General features: G+C 45.6%; 1 protein-coding gene across 5 annotated transcripts in view; it reads left to right on the top strand.

Moving 5' to 3' along the window:
• TSC22D1 (TSC22 domain family member 1) overlaps positions 1-2,430 on the top strand; it is a 92,520-nt gene extending 90,090 nt beyond the window's left edge. For all 5 annotated transcript variants that reach the window (XM_069881260.1, XM_069881251.1, XM_069881266.1 and 2 more), the window contains 2 exons: positions 61-112; positions 1,017-2,430. In XM_069881260.1, the coding sequence (XP_069737361.1) occupies positions 61-112; positions 1,017-1,274 (310 nt within the window). In that variant the 3' untranslated portion in view covers positions 1,275-2,430. The remainder of the gene's footprint in view (positions 1-60; positions 113-1,016) is intronic.
• Positions 2,431-24,076: the final 21,646 nt, after the last annotated feature.

Below are 24,076 nucleotides of genomic sequence, written 5' to 3'. Positions count from 1 at the left end.
CCTGGTGTTTGGTTTTATTATATTTTTATTTTATTTATTTTTTTTTTTTTTCTTTCGCAGCTCCTCTGGTGCCAGCGTGGTAGCTATCGACAACAAGATCGAGCAGGCGATGGTACGTACCGAGCGCGGCGGGGAGGCTCCGGGGGCCGCGATCGCGGGCCGGGGGCCGGAGCGGGGCGATCCCAAAGGTCCCTTCCCACCCAAACCGCCCTCCCGTTTATTTCGGCGGTTGCCGCTTTATCGATCAGAGGCTTCCCTACGGACGCCGGGCGCGGAGCTGCGGCACCGCTTTGGGCTCCCGCTTCCCGGAGCCCCCGATCCGCGCCGCGGGGGAGGGCGGAACGCGGCGCTGCCTCGGGGCCGGGTTGTTTTCGCGTCGCCTCCCAGGCGTGCGGGGCGGGCGCTTTCCGTGCCGCGTCCCGCGGCGGGCGCTGCGCCGCCCGGGCCCGGCCGCCCTTTGTTACTGGAGCGGTGCCGGGAGCCGCTCTCCCGGGAGCCTCCGCCGGCTGTTGCTAGGCAAACTGCGAGCCTTTAACTCCCGGCTATAAATAACTCGGGCGCCCATTGGCCGCGCCGCGCTCTGACGTCACCCGCGGGCGGCGGGAGGGAGGGGAATGCGGCAACCTGCGCCCAGAACTGGCTGCAGCCGGTGCGGGGGGGGCGGGGCCGGGGCCGAGGGGCGGGACCAAGCGGTAAGGGGCGGGGCCAAGCGCGGGTGGGCGGGGCTTGCTGCCTTTCCCCCTCCGCCCCTTCCCGGGGCCGCACGTGTGCGGCGGGGTTGTCACTGTCACCGTCCCCCCGATTGAGGGGCTTTTGTCCAGTCCAGCTCTCTCCTTCGCTGGCATGAGCTGTGGGCTCGTGGCCCTTGCTGGGATGCTCTTCTGCAGTCGAAGAGCTGGGTTTGCACCCGCTCTCTGTACAGGTGGAACCGCCGTGTCACTCGCTGAGCTGAGGTGGGAGCCCGGGCCTGGCGCTGCGCCGCTGTGTTAACGTATGTGCTCTCTTCTGCGTTTTAGGATCTGGTGAAGAGTCACTTGATGTATGCCGTAAGGGAGGAAGTGGAGGTCCTCAAAGAGCAAATCAAAGAGCTGGTGGAGAAGAACTCCCAGCTGGAGCAAGAAAACACTCTGCTAAAAACACTCGCCAGCCCAGAGCAGCTTGCCCAGTTCCAAGCACAGCTGCAGACTGGTTCCCCGCCTTCCTCTTCCCAGTCACAAGGGACAACACAGCAGCCTGCTCAGCCGGCATCACAGGGGTCGGGGCCTTCAGCGTAGTTCAAGATGCCGTTGCCATCGTGATCGCTGGCCTCTGGACTGCCCAGAGCAAGAAGGACTAGCGGGAATCTGCCACAGCCACCCTTCACCCATTTCAATGCACACTGCAACCCAGACTGAGGACTCCATGCCCTGCACACATCAAGAGAGGCTTCTCACCCCTGTATTATGCACTTATCTGTCTCTCTCTTCCCTCCCTTTTCTCTTTGGCTTGAAGGAGTCTTTGTTCTTGAGTTGATTGAATAAAATAAAACTTCTTCCAGACAATTAGCACAAGTACACTGGAGACTCAAGCAGCTTCTGCAAATGGCTGAGAGACGAAGCTGCATGCCTCAATTTTTTCTTTCGTTTTTAAATCTTCCACTCATCCAGTGATACAACTGATACAAGTGCTTTTCAAGCTTGGAAATGAGAAGAAATAGACTGGAGTGAAAAACGATGGCTAAATCCCCCATAGTGCACTGGGATTCCAAAGTGAGGACTGGTGCGTAGGAAGGTACAGAGGAAGAGGGAGAAAGGTAAATTCAGTGTTTAACACTTAATTGTCACCTGAAACCTTAAGTGCAAATATTCGCACCGTTTTCTGAAGCAGTGGACAGGTGCATAAAGCTGTATTATATATATAAAGCAGGTAGGTGACGTACAGTTGGGTCATAGGATACAATGAAGGTTATTTGCCTACTGTATATTTGTGTATTTAGTGTAATTACTTTGTAAAATAGAAAACTGTAACTATTTAGGTTGTACAGATTGAAGTTTAGTTGTTTCATTGGCTGATCTGAAGAAGTTTGGGAAGTTTTTTTTTTTATGCTACGTAAATAAGAATGCACCTACGCAACTGTTCAGAATTTGGCAGACTTATGCTGTTTGTGTAACTTTTGAAGTTCCCTGGCTGTTGATTATCTTGAAGTAAATCTTTGTTCATTGTAGTTTGGTTCAAGACAGGGAAAACCACTCCAAAAATTATCAAACCCTGCTAGCAAAGAATTTAAAAAAGAAAAAAAAGTTGGATTTCCCAGTATGGGTTTTTTGCATATGATCTGTATAGTAGTATGCATATGTTTTTGTGCATGTTCTCTAAACAGTTGTAACACGTCGATGTATTTAACTGTTGCACTTGTCAACTTTCAATAAAGCATACAATGTTGATAAATCACTGTTTGTATATTGTACTAATGTTAAGTGCAGTCACTTTCGCCATGTTACAGTGAGGTCAGGAAGCGTAGATCGGGGTGTGAGGTCCTGTCTCTTGGTGTCAGAGTTTTCTCAAAAGTTTCCGCTGAAAATGTAGCTCCTGTTTTCCGCAGTTTCTAAAAACTGCAGCAAGTGTGAATTCAGATGAAGGAGGGAGGAGGAGGGGCCTGAGGAAGAGCAAAGCTCTGCTTTTTTCTCCAGCCCCGTACAGTCAGGGTGTTTACTATACATCAAATTATGTATAAGCAGGGGCACAGACCTCTGCTGTATCATCAACCATAAATGAGTAAGTCTTGTGCAACAGCTGATCCCTTGCCTGAGCACGGGTCATCCCACACTGACAGCATCTGCAGTGCCCTAACTTTGGGGTGACAAAGGCAGTGGGCATTACTGCTTCCCCGGCTGTAGTGCTGTCTTCTCTTGAAAGCTTCTATGATGAGACGAGGCTGGAATCTCTTCTGTCCAAAAATTTCTCACTTTCACCTCTGCAGTCTTACCCTATTTATTTCATAGGATGGGGGTTAGAGTTTAAATCCCATAAACTTGTATGTATTCTGCTTTCTGAAAGAAGAGTTTCCAGTCCTGTTTCAAAGTAAAACTGTTTAGCTTCAATTTGAAAAAGTAGTTTTCCTCTCTAGTTATGATAATTAAAATAGAACTGAATCTAAACCTACAGATTTTTAGGTGAAAGACTACAGATACTGTGTTACAGTCTGCAGCTGTGGGAGTAAAGGAACTTTCAATTTTATGGTGCATTCTGTTAACTGGTGTTAAGGATGGCAGTCTTGAATACTTGCAGTATTCACAATTAGTAGGTTAAAATGATCAGTCCTTTTGAAGATAAGTAGGTCAGTACTTAGGCTGTGCAAGCAGTGTCCTAGAATTCAAATGCAAGACATTAAACTGACAGGTAATTACAAAGTTTTTTATACAGTCTTATATGACTGCTTACTGCATATAATGAAAATCAGGCGATACCTTGTGGCACTAAATTGAGAATAGTCAGGTGCAGCAGAGGGAATGAGAAGGCTGAGGATTCAAAGGCAGGACCTTTTTCTGTGATGTATTTCTAAATTCTTGCTTTTGGATGCTCATCGGGCAGCCGTTCTGGCACTGCCTGGCTGTATGCAGCACAAGCTGTTGTGTTACTTTTATTGGGATTAGCGTATCAAAGTATGTGCGTGAGTGTGTCTCAGTGGGAGTGTGAACTTTATCTCGTAGTTTGTGTTCCTGAGATTTAAATACAGAATTCAAGGGTGTTCTTAATGAGGAAATGCCAGAGAGAAACGCAAGATGCTTTTTTTGATGGATTAAGCTAAAATTAGAAAATGATGATAGCCTTTGTGGCAGAACAGCACTTGAATTATCTGGACCTGACAAAAGGAATGCTAATTTTGGTCCTTTTTAAATGGCCTAATTGTCTCTAGTTGCCTTTATATTCTGAATGTCTCTTTAGCGCTTCCAGGCCATAACATCAAGTATATAAAAAGTCCATTTTTATATGCAGATAGGCTTTTTCACCCACTTCACTGACCATAATCTGCAAAGAATTATTTTTTGTGTATAAAAGGAATTGACCTTTGGGTTTATTTCTTCAACTTCGTGTAAAGAACAGCTTGAGCGTTTTCTAAATCCAAGATTATGGGGTTTAAAACTGTTCTTTAATACAGTATCTGGAAGTCTGAAGGTCTTCTGTTAGGTAATACATTGATAATTTTAGTACACTGCTTCAGTGTTGTCAAAGCTGATCATTTTGTTTTTAGGTACTGAATAATTTTAAAACTCTGGAGCCAGTTTTGGACCTGTTTAGTAATTGCTAAAGTTAGACAGAACAATGTTTTGCTGCTGAGCTGATTTTAGCAATAGCTCTGTCAAAAACTGCAGTCTTTCTCCGTGAAATGGATTCAAATTGACTAAAATTGCACTTGAGACAAAAACAAAGAGTGGATGTTTTACTTGGTGGTGTCGTAACACTTGTGGAATGAATTGTTTTGATTTTTGTTCTTGTTCTAGAACAAATCATTTTTCAGAGCACTTTAAATCAAATGTTATCAATAGTCAAGTGTTGTCTTTTTCCAACGGAGTTTTTCTTTGTACAAACTCTGAAATGCTCAGGTTTTCATCCACAGCAAGAATCAAATTAAATGTAATCTGTCTCGTATATGTCAGGTTCTTTATTCTCGCATATCTCCAATTCAGTAGCTCTTCAGGCTATGTTCAAGCTGCTTGTCATTTAACTTCTTGTTGACATTCAGCTGCATATTTGCTTTATTTTTGACAGCAATATGTTAAACTGATCTAAGCAAATTATCAGTGACACCAAGTTGCTATTTTTCCTCTTGTGACTTTTTTTTTTTTTTTAAACCATTAATTTTTGGCAAGTAATTCTAAGGCAAGTCCATATCATCCACATTCTGAGGGTTCTGTCAATATTTGTGGAAAAGAAATACCCTTCCATTACGTTTCTGAAAGCACCCAGACATGGCTGCCCAGCAGCGGTGCCTTAGAGATGCCTCTCTCTAATTCTTATGGAATAAATCAGTGCCTGGGAGGCAACTTCCCGTCTTTTAACTGGAGAAAGAACCCAGTGAGGCTATTTGGGAGTTGCCACCCTTGATTTCTGTAGCTACAGTGAATTTATTAATCTCAATACAAAGAATTTTAATTATTATTTATTCCTTGTAGAGTGAAAGAGAAGTGCTCGGGCTCGCTGACTGAAAGCATACTTGTTTAGCTTAATAGATGCCACTTGTAAAACCTCGTTAATTGTCTTGAGTACTTTACTAACAGTTCACATCTTACAGACATTGCATTATTTCTTGCTTTTCTCCTCTCTCTTTGGGATTATGCATTTGAACTTTCTAGAGAGTTTTCTGATGGGGTGAACCTGAAAGACGTCACAAATCCAAGGCTTTGCTTAAACTGGAAATCAGCCCGCTTCCAACCGTTGCTGGCCAGTGTAACTTCAGATGTATGGAACTAAACAGAGGAAGGGTGCTGGAGGGAACTCCTGGTAAGTCTGGAATGAGTTTAGGCATTTGAAGTGCTTGTTTGAGGATACTCTGAAAAAAACACCTGCTACTGGCCCATTCCTTTTCCTACAATGAGTAAGCAGACTCTTCCGACTGCATTTAGTGTGTGCTGAGCTGGATGAACACATGGTGTGTTTGAAAATCCCACGGCAAGGAGTTTTCAGCGGACGCTGGTGGCTGCCCTCCTGAATCGGGGTCCAATTTCCAACAGGAGCAAAGCCAAGCTCAACAATGAAGTTGAAAGCCAAACCATGAATAAACTAACTTCCTTACATTGTAAATAGATTGGAAAAGGGCAGCAGTTCAAAGGGGAAAATGTGCAAAATTGCAATGACTTTCCTTGAAACGAAGTCGCAGGTGGTGGTTGTTCGTTGAGACGCCCCCAGGAGAGCTGTGCTGGGCCAAGAGGCTCCTGAAATGTGACAAAACAGGAATTTGGGTGCAGCATTAACAGTCAGCCAAGGAAAGGGAAAACAGTTCTCAGAACCCTTATTCCTGAGCTAAGCTGTGTTCTTAGGTCATCTTGGAGCTTAACTTTGAATCTTCAGCTGCATTGGGTGGAGGTGGTTTTTCAGAGATGTGTATGTAGTAATCCATTCTGGATGGGGTTCAAGTCGTCATGAGAAAGTGGCTACAGGCAAAAAAAAAGTCATAACACTCCAATTTACAGTCTTCTGGTTTAGGTGGACTGGGAGGTCTGTTAAGGTTGTCCCTCTCCGGGGCTCTGAAGGCACTTCAGAATGGTGAGAGGTTGAGATCTGGCAAGGACAAGCTCAGGGGAAAACCACCTGAATCTTGGATGTAACAAAAGGGCAGCAAAAAAAACCTGTCAGCCTTTAAAAAACAAAGCCAAGAAGAACTGAACCTCTATGGCCTCCAGAAAGGAAAGCAGATCTGTTGTTCATCAGGGAGTATGGGAAGGGAGGGCCATGAGCTTGTTTGTGGATTATTAAATTACTGACAGCTGCTTTCCAGTCCAATGTACATTCAGGATCTCTAGGAGCTGGAAGCTGGGTATCTGTTCTAAGCTCTCAGATCACAGAATCAGAGAGTGTTAGGGATTGGAAGGGACCTCTGGAGATCATCTGATCCCCCCTGCTGAAGCAGGTTCACCTACAGCAGGTTGCACAGGAACGCATCCAGGCATGTTTGAATATCTCCAGAGAAGACGACTCCACAACCTCACCGGGCAGCCTGTTCCCTCACAGTAAAGATGTTTTTCCCCACGTTAAGGTGGAACTTCTTGTGTTCAAGTTTGTGCCTGTTGGCCCTTGTCCTGTCGCTGGGTGCTGTTAGGAAGAGTGTGGCCCCATCTTCCTGCCACCTGCCCTTTAGGTATTTATAAACATTGATAAGGTCCCCTCTCAGTCTTCCAGGTTGAACAGAGCAAGCTCACTCAGCCTTTCCTCATAAGAGAGATCTCCAGTCCCCTGATCATCTTTGTGGCCTCTGCTGGACTCTCTCCAGTAGTTCTTTGTCTTTGTTAAGCTGAGAAGCCCAGAACTGGACACAATACTCCACATGGGGTCCCACTAGGGCAGAGCAGGGTGGGGAGGATACCCTGTCTTGACCTGCTGGCCACACATTTCTTAATGCACCCCAGGATACCATTGGCCTTCTTGCCTACAAGGGTATGTTGCTGCTCATGATTAGCTTGTTGTCCACCAGGATTCCCCGGTCCTTCTCCAGGGAGCTGCTTTCCAGCAGGTCAGCCCCTAACCTGTACTGTGGTGCGTGGGGTTATTCCTCCCCAGGTGCAGTACCTGACACTTGCTGATGCTGAAGTTCATTAGGTTCCTCTCTGCCCATCTTTCCAGCCTGTCCAGGTCTCGCTGAATGGCAGCACAGCCTTCTAGCGTATCATCCACTCCTCCCAGAAATCTTGTTTATCTGCCTGCATTATGCTCCCTGTGGAGGCTGCAGTAAATGGTCATTCTTCCTTCCATTAGTTTTATTACTGAGAACCAGCCTGTTCTGCCTTTCTACTGCTGCTTTAATCAAAGCTTGGCTACCCGATAGCCATCAGAAAAGACATCTGCAATTCAATTAGAAATGTGCTTAAACGCATGATCTCTGTGAAACCAGCCGCTGCCAGAACAGCGTGCCCTCCGTGCTCTGGGCTCACTGGTGCTGCAGCCTCCAGGGTTCTGCTCCAGCACTTCTGCCACGGGCTTATCCCCCTCTTGCCCTGCTGGCCCTGCTTACAGATGCTTGAAATGAGGACCCATTCCTCGTAGGAGGCTGCTAGGAGTTTATTTCTTCTTCCTTGCAAAGCAGGAGAGAAGCTAGAAACTTGGCATTACTTAGGAGTCACAAAATCTTCTCTATAACATGTTGAAAGTGGTTGCTGCAGAGTAGCATCTTCCTGCCTTGGGAGCTAGGATTAAGAAGCTCCAAAGGTGCTCCGGGGGTGAATTATTGCACTTTTTGCATGGACATGAAAGCACAAAGAATTGATAGGAATGTTTGTACTGAAAGAAACTGGGCTTCTGTATTTTCACCAACTTAATTCAGTCTCCAGTTCGGTGAGTGCATATCCTCTGGTGCTGGCTGCTCCAGCACCACCGTTCTTGCTTGAAGTGACCCTATGAGGTGACCAAGGCAAAATCCAAGCACCTTCTGGGCAGGCCGCACCACTGAACCTCTGTGAAGAACAGCTCTTTGGAAATATTTCCATGACCCTAGAGGTAAAGGTGACCTCCAAGTGATGTCAGGCTGGTCCCTGACGCGCACCACAACCTTGTTTATAAGTGCTCCAGGAGGATGGAACTAAGTGCATTAGTGGTGTTGCTTAAAGCAGTACTAAGAACCAGTGATAGAGGCTTGCCAAATCACAAGAGAAAGCAGGCATATGAGATTTGTGGGGGCTTCTTTGTAGAAAAGATGCAGTTGACAAGAATCCTAAACCTGAAGAGAAGTGAAGGTGAGCATGGGGTATGGATATAGCTTGCAGCTCACTGCAAGCTTTCCTTCCTTCAGGGAGCAGCAGCCTCCAACTGGTAGAGAAGCAGGTTTAATTCTTGCCTAGGATGACAGAAAAGTAAGTGGGGATCAGGGCAATGCAGCTGGCCCGATGGGTTGGGGTGTGTTACCTGCCATAGTCCCTAAGTGCAGGATTTAGTAAAGCCTCAGTAAGTGCCCTGCAGCCGTGGACTTTCCCCATCTGCAGTTTGAAGGGGATCCACCCAATGGTGACAATGAAAGTGTTTCATGTCTGGCAGGAAGGCGTGGAGGGGGTGGCAAGAGGATGAAATTGTAGACAGTGTGGGAAAAAGTCATCCCCTGGCCCATCTCCCTGTCTTGATCATCTTTAACTTTAAATCCAGTGAGCAATGGTGGTGGGTCAAGTTCAGTCACGCTCTTAATGAACAGCAGCTCCCCATTGAATGAGTTTGTGTAGAGGATTTGAGTCAGGACAGTCTGTTTGCTCAGAAGGCAATTACTTCTATTTACTACTTAAGTGCCATAAATGTACTCAGGCTTTCTATGGAACAGCAGCAGCTGTATTGCCTGGGCGTGTGGAAAGAACTGAAACAGCTCCAGCCAACAACAGGACACAAATAAGTCAGGGCTTGGGTTGTCAGGTAGATGTAGGATAGAGGGGGATGGTGGGAACAGGCCATATTCTGGTATGACCTGTTGGATGACAGTTCCTGTGTTGGAATTCTCAGAGTTGGGCAGTGATTTTACTCTGGTCTTGGGCTTTTTTTGTGGACTTGGTAGCCAGCAAAGTCTCGGACTGCCTTCCAGGGCCAAGATTGAAGAGAGAGCTCTTTTTTCCCCCTGTCTTTCACACCATTGATGTGCTTAATATATTTTTAATAAATGAAGTGAAACCTTACAGGGGAAGGGAAGCCTAGCATGGACCCCTATCTGTTCTGAAGAGTTGCCAGTGGAGGAGGTCTGGGGCTGTTTTTCTAGTGGAGCATCCTCAATGCCTGACGTGCTTAAACTTGCTCCTGGACACTCTGGGTTTTGGCAGAGATGTATGTGCCCATGCTCCCTAGGCCATCCACGCTGAGCCTGTTGGATCAGGAGGTGGAGGAGCTGTAAGATTAGGTGACAGCGGATGGGGACTTTCAGCAGGTCATTGCTCACCCACCCTTCCTTCAAGAGAGCTGATGAACTCCTCCTGAGGGTTAACATTCTCAGTGAGTGCAGAGGCACAGAGGGCAAGGAGAGGGCTGCACCTCTGCACCCTGCAGCCCTGGGGGAAATACTCCAGTTTTCCATGCTACTGTTATTTCATCTTAGTCATCCCGGAGGTAAAAACAACCCACATCAAAACTCTTCACTTCACTGTGCTGCTTCAGAAGTAAACGCTGCTTTCTTTTTGGGATGTGAAAAAGCAGATATCAGTTATTAGTGATTTAGAGAGGGGAAAAAACATCTCATATCTACAGTCTGTTGTTTACAGATGGGTAAGATCCCTCACCTTTTCTCAACAGGTAGGCACTTGAATTAATCAAGAAGAATGAGCAATGCAAAAAGCCCCAAATCAACCCAAACTAATATAAACAAAAAATACCCTGCAGAATCAAGGGCAATTCTGTACACAGTGATTTTTGGTGGTTTTGGTCATGAAAATCTTATCCCAGCCCACCCTAGAGGGAAGAAAGAGTCCTTCCATCACAGCCTGGCAGTTCATCACTGTTCCAGACAGCGCCTGATCGAGTATATGCTGCAGCACCCAGGCCACGAGTGGAGAACACACTGCTTAGTGACATACCCAGCGTAAAAATCCTGCACCCCAATACTGGAACACTGTCTGCCAACTCATCCCTTAAAAGTCATCGCCAAAGTACTGCCCCAAAATTGCGGTTATGTTCTTAAAGGTAAAGGTATCTGTTAGAGATCAAGCCCATTACTGGGGTCACGGGACTCCCTAGCGTGGGTATGATTGTATTTTAGCTGTGGGTATTCCTAATAATTTATCCAGTGGCAGTGCTGTGATATTGATGTTACCACACTTAAAGCAATGCTTTGTGCTCAGTATAAACAGAGCAACCCAGAGCAGTATCCATTTGTAACGTCCTTGCTGGGGCTGTTGGCGAGGACTTACCCAGCCCACCTAGCCCAGCACCTCTGACTGGCCACGGCCAGCAGCAGGGACACAAGGGAAGAAGGTGTGGAGCTGTCCTTGTCCCTGAGCATCTTGAGAAGACGCAGCCAACAACTTGGGGACCTCCCAAACCAAAGGCTGCAGCTGGACAGCTGTGTTTTAGGGTTGTCTTTGGATGTGTCCTTCAGGTATGTGTTTAAATTAATTTCCATCCTTTTGATCACTCTGCAGAAGCAGTTGTTCCCCAGTTGTCCTCTTCCAGCCTACCTCCCCAGGGTCCCCAGTGCTCGTGCTTGCCTTGGCCCTGATTTGTGCTGTTAACCCATGGACCACTTCAGACATGGAGTTTTCTGCTCCAGATGTGTTGCCTCATACTTGGTATCATGAGATCCTCTGCAAGTCCTCACCCTTGAAGTGTCAGGTAGGCTCTCATGGCCAATGTGCTGTCCTCCACAAACCTTGACTCTTCACCTTCACTGACCTCACCTGCCTGCTTAGATATTTAGAAGAAGTAATTCTCTGCTTTCAGATATGTAGAGGATTTTGGGTTTTGGCATCCCTCACCAGCATTGATTCTTATTAGATGTGACACCTTTCAATGGCTCATTTATGTTTCTGTGCAAAGTTTTGCTTTCTCTTTCCCTGACGAGGATGTCATCCCAGCAGGGCTGTGGCCAGCATACTTAAAGGGAGGTTTAAGTGGAAGCAGGTCTACCCTTTTGAGATGTTGCATATGAAAACCCACAGATGTCAATGACTTTTTTCTTTTTAAAATAAAGGAGAAGGAAAACAACCTTTACTTTTGGTTGAAATTTTCACCAAACTCCATTTCTAGCTATACTTGAGTCCAAAAGATGCCAATGAGTCTGTTTGGCAATGTCAGTACAGACATATACATATATCAGCTGCGATCTATGTTAGAAGCACACCCAGGATATACCTTCAGTGTTGCTAATTTCTGATGATATTATCGTAATGCCAGATAGCTTTAATGGTCCCATTAAAGTCTGAGCTGCTGAAATCATGGTGCTCCTGTGAGACTCATACTTTCTATTAAGAATGAGTCAGCTTCTAGACTTCAGTTTCTGAGGGGAAATATTAACGAGCTGCAGTGCACCGAGCCAGAAATAGGAGAAGGAATAAGAGTAAAAACATTCAAAATAATTTCTTAAGATTAAACAAGACATTTGGGCCTGACTTAGGAGGGTTTTCGATGCTTTGACAGCTCTGAAACTGTGTTAGAGCAAAGTTGCTGTGCCTTATGAGCTCCAACAATAGTACAAGCTGCCTTTGGTCTTACGGTGCCCTGATCCTGCAAAGAATTAATTAAGGAATTGGAATCAAACAGAAACACAGGATCAACCTTCCTAGTTCACAAAGTGAGGCCAAAGTTTCCGAGGTATTTAATTGTATGTTGGATCTTTAACCTTAGATATCCCTAGCGATTTCTCCATCAAAGGGCATTTTTATACCCACAATATTTCGTCCAGTGACTCCTATTATATGCAAATAATTAAGCTGAAAAGCTAATTGCTTTGGGGGAGGGAATAAATAATGACATCACTCTGGATCATCAAAAGCAATTCATTCTGTTCCTTAAGACAGGAATAAAGGTTGTAACCTTGTTTATGAAAATGGAAAATGCAAACAGCTGCTTCTTTTAGCCGTTCAAACAGGTAAGGAGAAACAGCGTTCACATTGGGGTTGCACGATGCTGTAGCTGTACTGAGCCTCCCAAAATTACACTTTGCTTTTGCTTTGGAAGCAATAGTATCCATCCATTCACCCCAAAAGAGATGCTGGAGGGCTTTTGTTATACCACCTACAACCTGGGCACTGTGTGACACCAGCTGCTCTGTAGTAGGTTGCTTCCTTGGAAGAGGGGCTCTCACAGACCATTCCCAGGCAGCCAGGACTAGTGCCCTCCTGTGCCTGCTGGCATGGCCACCCTGCAGCCCTCGGCATTGTTGGGGCAAAATAGCCCCAGCAACAACTTTCCTAAAGCTCAGGTTGCATTTTGCAGTGAAGGGTCAAGAGAAAACACTGACTTTTTTGTTCTTGGGAAACTGCTGGCTAAATCAACCAGACTAAAAAATAGCAAGAGCTATTTCCAACAAAAATAACTAGAAGCAATAACAATCCCATCTTCAGTCCATGACGTGCGCTGTTGTCTTTGCAGAACTACATTAGGGGTGTAGCTAAGCTGAAGAGAGAGAGCCTTTTCATAGAATAATAGAATCATAGAATGGTTTGGGTTGGAAGGGACCTTAAAGATCATCCAGTTTCAACTCCCCTGCCATGGGCAGGGACACCTCCCACTAGATCAAGTTGCTCAAAGCCTCATCCAGCCTGGCCTTGAACACCTCCAGGGATGGGGCATTCATGACTTCTCTGGACAATCTGTTCCAGTGGCTCACCACCTTCACAGGAAAAAAAAATCTTCCTAATATCTAATCTAAATCTCTCCTCTTTCAGCTTAAAACCATTCCACTTTGTCCTATAACTGCTCTCCCTGATAAAAAAGCCCCTCCCCAGCTTTCCTTTTTTAAAAAGTAAAATTTCAAACATTTTCTCCCCAAGTTCCCCATGAAACTGTATTTGTCTATCATGAGCCTGTTAGGAGATCTAATTTATCTCACCTTTCCTGCAATGTGTGGTCAGGGAGGTTTCCAAGGGGGCAATTCTGTATTCTGCTGTCAGCCAAACGATTAAACAAAACACTGCAGCCCTGCAGTTACATATAAGGTGTTTCTCACATACCATGTAAGTCTGATAACTGCTAACAAAGGTGTGGATGCATAAGGGACCACTCCACCTGGAAGATGGTTGTACAGGCAGCCCATTTCCTTGACCCACGCAAGCAGAGAGACACAACATAGAGTACGTTGCCCCTCTGGCAGGTGCATCCTTACAAGGTTAAACCAAAGGGCTTTGCTGGAGTGGGTAAATACGAAGGGTTTCCAGCAATGTTTACTTAGAATCACTATAGAATCATTAGGTTGGAAAAGACCTTAGAGGTCATCAACTCCAACCGTACCTGTCTACTACTAGATCATGTCCTCAAGAACCTCATCTACACGCTTTTTAAACTCTTCCCAGGACAGTGACTCAACCACGCCCCTGGGCAGCCTGTTCCAGTGCTTGATGACCCTTTCTATGAAGGAATTTTTCCTGATGTCCAATCTAAACTTCCCCTGATGCAGCTTAAAGCCATTCCCTCTTGTCTTATCACCTGTCACTTGGGAGAAGAGACCAACACCCACCTCTCTACAACCTCCTTCTAGGTAGTTGTAGAGAGCAATAAGATCTTCCCTCACTAAGAGGCGAGGTATTTCAATGAGGTGCCACAGGATAGTAGATCAGTCCTTCTGGAGATGTCTTTGGGGATGGGAGAGGCATGAACACTTACAAAAACAGGTTTAAATGACACATTTATGACCTGGACTATTAGTGTATAGTCCATAGTACCCCGGCAATCTTCAAATTCTTCCTGCCAGCAAAGGGCAGAATATTTGGTGCAGAGGCAGCTTGGCAGCTGCCAAGCACAGCCAAGTGAGCTGTCAGCGCTGGAACTGAAGGCTATTCTGCACTTCTCCAAGGGTCTCTGCTGTGGCCCACGAGCAATGTTTATCCTGGTGTGCATCACCCCTAGCCCCTTTGCTAGTCCAAATCAAAGTCCTTCAAAGTTTAGTGATTGATAGGAATGGTTGGACTTTTCCAACCTGGTGATTCTATGATTCTACGATTCTGTGATTCTATAATTGATTCACAGAGATGAATGGGCATGGCTGATGAAGCACAGGACGGGCTCTCAGTGCCACATGGTGTTCTGCTCCTGAGTACCAGGTGGTCCTCACACTGAGCCAGAGGGTAGATTTATGCAGGCATTTCTGACTCATTGGCAAACAACCATTGTATTTAGGCCACAGCTCCATAATATTTTCATTTGGGAAGAGAGGGGTTCTTTGGGAGTTGTGGTTGTCTCTTCCTGGTGGTTTCCGTCTCTTGGTGTGGAGGGAAGCCCTCGGGCACGCTGTGCTGTGTGGGTGGCTGGGTCATCCAGTGTGGAGGAACAGCACAAGTTAGTTGCTGATCCTGTAGAACGGTAAAACATCATAGGTGGTAGGAAAGGCTTTGAGTTTTGCCTGGAGAAGACAAGAAAGGGCAAGAGGTGCTAACAGACAACCGGTAATAATAAATAATAAACAACCTGTGGGAAGTGGGTCTTCTTCTCATAGGCGAAAAAAACCACTGAATTCTCAGCTTTCCAGGATAAACAGACTTGCCTTAAATGCAGCCTTTCAGGAAGAAAAACATGAAAACTGTGAATTTTGGTGGAACCCTAGAGAATGAAACGTCTTTTTATTCCTGTCAGTTGGTTCGAAATGCCCAGTGCACCCCTCTAACTTCTCAGGCTCTGGATTTCTGACCTTTTCTCTCAATAATGATTTATTGCACACTAAAATACTCACCGCTGGGTTGAAATGACAAATGTACACAATCCTACAGCTTTTGTTTCTAACCAGCCTGCATTTAAAAGAGGACAAGATGAGCTAAGACTCGGTTTCTTGAGCCGCCTTTGCTCTGCGATGCTGGGAAGTCATTCTCAGGACAGGGACACCCACTGACCCAAAACATCAGGGGAGGAAAACAGATCAATACATGAAGCAGCCCACTCCTGGTGCCTGTTTTCACTGTGCATACTGACAAAACCCCCCAGTGTGTGGTAGCCCAGGCTGTTCTTGGACATGCTCCGTGTGTGGATGCTGCACCAGCATGTGGCTCTATTGCTACAAACAACTTCCCGTGCTGAAACACCCGCAGACCAGCACTGCCTGGGGTCTCCTCCCGACCTTGGGCAATGAGATGCAAGTCCTTCAACCCCAGATTGGTTCAAATGCATGTTTTGAAATGAGGTTATCTGGGAAGCCAAGGACTGAAGCCACAGGAGACGGTGACCTGCACCACTGCTGATGCAGCAAACATCGTTCCTGCTGTGAGCTGTGGGTAAGGATGAGAGACGAGGTTCAGGTAAACCTGAGGCTTGTTATCTCCTGAGATGAGACTCATCCCACGTAAGTGTAGGGATGTCATAACATGGACGTAGAGTGACTGAATCTTTAAGGGACCTGTGGAGGTCGTCTAATCCGACTGGCCACTCCAGGCAGGGCTAACTGTAATGTTAGAACAGATCACTCATGGCCAAATCCAGCTGAGTTTTGGAACCCTCCAGGGACAAAGATCCCACATCCCCTCTGGGAAAACTCCTCCAGTTTTTGCAATGCTTTTTTCCCTAATACCCAATCAGACTTTTTTTTTGGTGTAACTTTTTTTTTCTGGTTTCTACAACAGAGACGTCTTTGATTCCTTTTTAATCATTGTACAGAACCAAATTTGGGGCCCCTGAAATTTCTCTCCTCTTTTAGGGTGAGATAAATTGCAGGTTTTGGATGAGAAGTGCCTGGCTTTTCTTGTTGGTGAGATAGGTTCCCCTCATGCATGCTTCTGCCCTTCTGCTACCAGCGATTCTAGGCTGTGGGCATCCTCTCTAACTTGTTGGGGACAACTAACAGTTGTCTACATGGAAAACTAGAATAGCTTTTCTCAACAAAACAGGAGTAGACCTGCTTTTAGGAGAGGGAGAGGGGCTGGTTGCCTTCAACTACTCTACCTGCAGCTCCTGCAGTCATGTCCAGCCCCTCTTTGGTGCCCAGGTGTTTGACATCGATGACTGTGGAAGAGCCCTTCTCTTCAACATGCAAATTAAGACAGAAATGACAACGTGCGCTTATTTTTTTTTCTCCCCTATGTGTAGCTGCAGTATTTGTGGGTTTGGAAAGCTTGGGGCTTGCTGTGGAGGCATCCTGCATCCCAGGATAAAAGGCAACTGTGTACAAGGGGTGATGGGGAGGGTCATGTTTGAGAAATACGGATGAGATAATCCTTGAGCAATTAATTTATTTAGGAATGACAAAAAAAGGCCAGCAGGTGATTCTTTTGTTCGCTGACAGGGACAATAATCTTTTGTATATAAAAAAGGCTTCCAAGAAAAGCTTTTCAAGTCGACTCCATCAAATTTTTTTCAATGAATTGTTTTTGACAGAACATACCGATTTGTTGAAATGAAAAGGATTACAAAAATATTCAAAAAAACACTTGAAAAAGGTCCCAGTTTTTTAGGGAAAAATACAAAAGGAATGCTTTCAATTAATAAATTGCTCATTTTTTAAAAATCTGGAGTTTTACACTGATATTTTGAATGTTCCATGTTGTGTAGAGTTGGTTTTTAACATTTAGGCTGACATGTCATGAAATCATCACTGCACATAATAACCTCTTATCATTTCTAGCTCAGAGTGTTGCCTGTTTGTTGTAGTGAAACAGTTTGGCACCTGATCAAAGTGTCTCCTGCCTGTCTTGTAAAAAAAATAATGTCAAACTTCCATTACAACACAGACAGGAGACACTTTGATCTAGAAAAGAAAATATGTTAGTGTTTACTAAGTGGCAGATGGCTTTAATAGTTTTAAAATGAAACAGAATAAAACCTTAGTAAGATATTCTTATATAACACACAGCACTAATGAAATGCCATGAAATGGTATAAAAAAACCAAACCCAACACAGAGAAAAAGTTAAATGAAAGTGAGAAACAGCATTTCAAAAGAGTGACTTTATTTTTGTAGGGGTCTTTCCTTTTCCATTCGTTTTTGACCAGGCTGAGTTTGCCATGTGGTGCCAAAGCTTCTTGCCATGGATTTCCTTATATGTGGCTTTGTTGGATGTTGCCTGTAATATTAGGAAAAAAAACAGAGAGAAAGGAGGGGCACAACACAATATTGAAAGGGAATGTGGTTCAGCTGGGACATTAGGCTTGTTTCTCCACTGGTGGCTTCAGAGATTTACCATCACTCAGAACAGGTGCTGGTAACTTCTTGACAAACTCTAAAACCACACAGAGAGCTGGTGGGTAGGCAGACCTCACGTCCCAGAAGCTCTGACACAGGGATTGGAACCACTTTTTCCTGGAAAAACCCGTGGGAAGGTGAGGAGCTGCGTACAACGCACCAATGTTCTTCTCTTGCATGTCTGCATCTGTGGGATGAAGCAGATGATGCCCTTGCTGCCTCTGGGATGTTAATGAGATAATTTGGGAGTGATGGGAGCCTTCCTACTGAAAAGGCAGCAGCTTTTCACTGTGCTCTGCATAACACAGCTCCATGTACTTGTGAAAAGCAAGCCTATGGTGTGTGAAGAGTTACTGGAGGAGGAAGCACTGGGAAAGAGGAAAGACAGAGTTCAAGCCACGAGTCAGCCAAAAAGCTGAAACTGTAGGAAGCTGCACTGAAATGAAACAAAGAATAAAAAGAAATGGAGATTTGAATAGATCCAGGCCTGCTGAGGAGAATAAAGAAGGAGAAAAACACTGCAGGCATGAAACCCTTCCAGCTGCTTTCCACAGACTCAGCATGGCAAATTTGTCACAGGAAATAAAGCAGAGAAAGAAATTGAGATGGGCTAAGGCAAGGCAGGCACGTGGAGAGCTGCTTTCAGCATCCAGCCAGGCTGGACGGCTGAGCACATCTCTGCTCATTGTCCTGTGGTCAGTGCTGGATTTGGGGTGCTCTCAGAGACACACGGTGGGGATATGGAAGGAGTTGGATGAAGAAATGTCCTCTGAGGACCAGCAAAAGCAATTGTATCATCTCTGCCCTGGACCCACTAAGAGTGAAGCAGGGAGAAGCTGCGAGAAGAGTAGGTACTGGCTGCTTGGTCTGCCTCCTGCAGCACCCAAATGTGCTGCGCCTTCTCCAAGCATCTCGGGGAAGGATGCTCTCAGACTGTGATTCAGAACATGCTACAAGACCTGTCAATCCCTCTCTGTCTGCAACAGATGAATTAGTAAAAGAAAATACATAAAGAAGTCACTGGGTTCCTCAACCAGCTCCAGTTCATGGAAATGGGCTTTGGTCTCCCACTATGCAAGCAGATGAGGGGGGCTTTAGCAGCAGTGACACTGCACATCCACAAGATGCCTTTCACTCCTGGGCACTTTGCAAACAATTTAAATGAGTGGGATGTACAAGTTCTAGTTGTAGATATTTAAAAATTAGCTAGAGCAGAACAGATCAACCCATTTCCTCAATAGCCAGTGGGAAGGAAGAGGCTCCTCTCTCCAGACCTGGGTTCAGTTGCTTCTGGATGGGACATGCCTTCATGCTGATGAGCAGCAGTGCCTGGGCTGGTGCTCAGACAGGGATGCTGCACACTGGGATGCCTTGGAGGAGGAACATCTCCAGTTCACTTGCCCCATCACTGTGAGGTGCTGTTCGGTGTCCCATCCCCTCTGCAACTCCAGCCATCAGGTAGCCCCAGCAGAGCAGCTTCTCCCCTGGATGCCAATGTCTTCTACTGCCTGTCAGAGCAAATTAATGAAGAAGGAGGGGAAGAATGCCACTGTATCCTCATGTGCAAGAGACATCAGTCCTTGCTCTGTCTAGGAGATGAAGTAGCTATTGAGAAGATGCACTTTCCAATGTCAGAAGTCTCTGTTTGGGAAGGTTACCAGTCATGCATAGCAGAAGGGTGATGCCATCGCATCCTGCAATCTCTCCCCTGGGTGGGATCGTGGAGCTGTGAACATAAACACCTGCCAAGCCCCTGGGGATGGGGAGCAGTTACCAGCAAGGCAAACGTTAAGTTAAATGCCACTGCATTGTGGAGAAAAACATTGGGAAGTGGAATGATGGCTGATTGCATTAAAAATCCATGAGGTTAATAATGCCATAGTGGCCAATGGGAGATGTAGTTTGTGGTTTTGAGCTTTGGTGTTTAGGAAAGGCATACAAAAACCTAGCTCAAATACACAGAAGACAGAAACAGACCTGTGCATGTAACTCCTAGGGCTGCTAAGGGTCCTTCCTGGGAAGGGTCAAGTGAGGAGAGGAAGGGAACAGCTTTAGTGACAGGTACCAACAGAAAAGAAAGCAGGGAGTTACTTCAAGGACCAATGTCCTGAATCTAGAGAAGGAACAAGGTTCAGGTTAGACATTGAGATAAGAGTTCAGTGTTGGGGAGAAGACACCTGCTGACGTGAAGCTGCTTGGATCACACAGAGCTTGACAAGTGATTTGGAAACTTCTGCCAGCAGGAAGCATTTTCTTAAACACAGCTCCCCTGGTTGTCTTATTCAAGAACGAAGTCAGAGTTTCTGAGAGGCAGCACTAAATCCAGGTCATTATCAGTGCTGTGTTTTCAAGATGGGTCTCCAGATAATGAAACTAATTCTGTTGCTCAGGCAAAATTTCCAAGTAATTTGTTGAAAAATAATGAATGCCGCTTGGGGTTCAATACTACAAATGTTTTCACTTGGAAATCAATCCATTGATTGAGGCAATCGTTTGCTGCTAGAAAAATCATGTCATCTCCCAGATTCAGCCGTGAGCTTTACAAGATTAGGCTGCCTATTTAGCTGTGCGCTGGTGACTTATTCTCAGTCACAACATGCTTCAACTCACATGCTCACTGGCTCCTCCTCCTCTTCTTGGCCTCAGGGTGCTTCAGGTGCTCTAAGGCAGATTTTGTGCCATTTGTTCCAATGGGGTTGGTTCGATGTGACAAACACATGGGGAGTGAGCACAGGAGGCAGTGTTTGTGCTGCCTGCCCGAAGAAGCTTGAAACAGCTGGGTACCTTGTCACAGCAAGGAACAGCTGCTCAGAGATAACAATAACACCAGGAGATATGTCTAAGAAACTGTTCATCTTTTTTTCATTTTAATCTTTTCTCTCTTAGCTAAAGGTCACAAAGTCAAGAAGCCACAGAAGCCCAACTATGGCAGTTGTTAAAGACCAAATACCAAACCCAGCTTGTCCAGCCTTTTCTGAACTCAGGCAGTTCTGGGAGGCTGCATGAGATAGCATTACAAAATTATTTGTACCAGCACACTTGTCCTGGTATAAAAACATCATACTGGGATGTATCCAGCATGAACACTGGAGCATGTGAAAAACAAAAGCCTTCAAAATACACTTCAAGGCTTGTGAAAGCTTGAGCAGGTTTGAAAGACCTCAAGATACCAACAGAGCACAGTGCAGCACGGGGACTAGACACTCACCCCCAGAAGCTCCATCCCTTCCTGTGAAGGTGGCTCGGTGTGTCCCAGCTAGAAGCCTCTTAAGATTGTAACATAAATTGAATAACAAGAGCAGATTTTGTCAGCTGGGCTCACCCAAATGTCTTCTCTGTCGGTTACAAAAAACTCTCTCAGATGGCAGCAGTGACAGTCACTACCCTCCCATACCCATTTCCAACCTGCAGCCCATGAGAACAGACCCCAGCTAGCACCTCTGCACTCCCCAGGGCCCCACGTACTGATCAAGACTCCCACCAGCTTTCACATCCAGACACACTTGTTTGCAAGACTTAGCAGCAGTTAAAAAATAGATGCTGAAATTTTGCGGAGGAAAGGTAGCAAATATTTTTCTGAATTTTCCAGAGCTTTTTCCTAAGCCATGAAGACATGTTTCATGGGGAACCATGCTAGGTAGGTGGTTGCTTTCCACCTTTCAGCTCAGCCCCTTTCCTCCCCTCCCTGCCCGCCCTTCAGAAGTGTATTCATACCTGGTCGGCAGACGACAAAACAAAAGAGAGCCAGGAGCTGGTTCCTACAGGACACTTCTCCTCCTGTGGCCTCAAAAACATGGGTGGGAAGAGGGGTAAAAGAAGATTTCAGTTGTTGGCACTTTATGCTTTTGACCCGCTAGCTCATGTGAAAACAAGTACAGAAAGACAAGATAAGGAACTCTTGTGGTTTCAGCTTCTAACCTCAAACAGCCAACACTCCTCAAAAACATTTTACCATGTGGTCATGTTGCTTCGAAGAACGGTTAAGGAGTCCAACTGAAAAAACACATAATATAGTAACTGGAAAACAGTATTTAGTCACAGAATAGCTGTAAGTAACATAAAAGATTCTCTGAAGTCTGAAAGCTTCAACAGCCCAGTAGCATCACTCACAGGAGGTTTGTTCTTTTTCGTTTGTTGAGATGCCTCAGTCACTAGTGACACAGACACCTCTTCCCAATAAGCATCTAAGTTGTTATTCATCCCCTCTCAATCCATTAAAACAGATACTTCTCAGCCTATGCCAGGAATACCCTTATGTGAAATGTGCGAAGATGTTGCAACTTCGATTCAGTTTATTTCGAGACAATACAATGAAGCAGCACAAGGCAGAGCTCTGGCGCTGGGGAAGAATGTGGAAAGAAGAAGCTGATTAATTTATATCCATTTTGGACCAGTGAATTTCATTTGCATGTGCACTGCTAGCATGGTACTCATGGAACAGGTTGAAGATTTTTTTTTTTATTAACAAAGAGTTAAATACTGATATGTTAACTATAGCACTCACAGCTTCACATAAACCCCAGATGTTCTCTAAATGCAGATGTTGCCAGGACTGAAATAACAGCTTATGTATAGCGATAATTACTCATTAGACTTGTTCAATGGGTAGAGTTTAGCAGTAGCAGAGTAAAGGCAGTGTAACAGACTGACTCCTCCCCTTTGGCTTTGTTGAAAGGTAACTGAAGCTCTACTCTTACTTCCTTTTTTTTTTTCTTTTCCTTTCCATTTTTAATGTCGGTATCATTACTGCCTCCTGACAGCCCCCACTTCTGCTCTTCCAGCTCTGGGTACCCAGCCCTTGGAGGCAGATCCCGGAGCAGTTCCCCACTGGCATGAAGGGGCATTGGCAGCACCCCTGGCTGTGCCACATCCCCAGGGAACCCACTGGGCAAAGAAGGATGTTGAGAGCAATCATCCTGAGGGGTCTCACCCACACTGGTCCCCTCTGACACAAGGCAATGTACCTGGTTCATGCTGAGCATAAAAAACAACATTCAAACACTATTTCAGAGGCAGAAAGTCCAAAATCCAGGCATAACACAACTCAACGGGAGTGTCCCCTCGACCCAAGGCATGAGATCTGGAGCTGCATGGGGCTGCGGGCAGAGGAGGCACCAGAGTAGCAACCAAGAGTCCCAGGCTGTTTATGCCAGGAGTGGTTACTCCTGCTGTTAGTCATGGGTGCCCCAAGCACAAAGGCTGCCTCGCTCATCAGCAAGTGGCAGGAGCGAAAAGAAAAAACAGATTGACTTGGTTTAAAGTAAACATGAAAAAAAAATCCAACCAAACCCTCCCCTCTTACTATCAGAAGGGCACTGGGCTGGAGAAACACTGCGTTTCAAATTAGATTGCAATAGTTGACTTTGAGTTACCTCTTTTTTTTAAAAAAAAAACATTACCAGTTTTACCTAAGGACCAGAAAACATCAAAAACTGTAATATACTTTCTTTTAAAGTTTATCTTCAGAGATGTGAGAGTGTTTCAACAGCAAAGCTGGACTGTGGCCAAATGTAGCTGAAGAGAAGTCCTGATTCCGAGGTGGAGTAGGTCACTTCCCTGATGGCCACCAAAAAATCCCTGCTGTGAGTCTCCCTCCTCCCCTTTGGGACAGCAGAAATCACCCCCTTCCTTTGGAGGGAAGCTGTACTGCTGGGATGGAGAGAAGGGAAAAGAGGACATCCACGCTTTGCTTTCCATCTATCTCCTTTTGCTGGTGAATTTAGACATGGTAAGAGCTGTAAATGAATTTTAAATAAAGGCAGGCTAGGCTTAAATTAAAAGCCATGTTTCATAAGCCAGCTTTTGGCTATTGTTAGCTTCAGCAGCCCGAATGCTGGTGGGCGGCGTTGGTTGCTGGGTGGATCCACTGCTAGAGTTGGAGCACAGACACAGCTACCAGGGCTGCAAAGGGGAGATTTCGATGCCTTTTGGCCACAAAACCACTGCTCCCCTGAACCATCTGTATATAGAAATGTACGTACACATTCACATGGGTATATTTTTTGCAGGGTGGAGCCTGATGCTTCCTCTACTGGTTTCGTTGGGGCAGATGCACGCTTCACAGTGAACTAACATGCATTTTATTTTCCTCCCTTTTGAAGAGGATGCCAGGGAGGAAGAAACCTTACTTGCCTTGGGGGAACATACAAAAGGACCCCTGCCACCCCCTGTACTACCCCAGCAGCACCTTACCAGGGCTGGGCTATCTTTCGTTTCTGGTGGGTGAAGGGTTCACTGTGCTTTTCACTTGCCATCCAGATCAACTGTTTGGCTCTCATTGCTTTCTAATTTCATATATACATACATACATATACGTATATATAAATTAATTTTAAGCATATATACACACAATCATAGAATCATAGAATAACCAGGTTGGAAGAGACCCACCAGATCATCGAGTCCAACCATTCCTTTCAAACACTAAACCATGCCCCTTAGCACCTCGTCCACCCGTGCCCTAAACACCTCCAGGGAAGGTGACTCAACCACCTCCCTGGGCAGCCTGTTCCAGTGCCCAATGACCCTTTCTGTGAAAAATTTTTTCCTAATGTTCAGCCTGAACCTCCCCTGGCGGAGCTTGAGGCCATTCCCTCTTGTCCTGTC

Source organism: Phaenicophaeus curvirostris, chromosome 1, assembly GCF_032191515.1.
Source record: "Phaenicophaeus curvirostris isolate KB17595 chromosome 1, BPBGC_Pcur_1.0, whole genome shotgun sequence".
Lineage (NCBI taxonomy): Eukaryota > Metazoa > Chordata > Aves > Cuculiformes > Cuculidae > Phaenicophaeus > Phaenicophaeus curvirostris.
The sequence above is the reverse complement of the archived record's forward strand: the minus strand, read 5'-3'. Positions and strand labels throughout refer to the sequence as shown.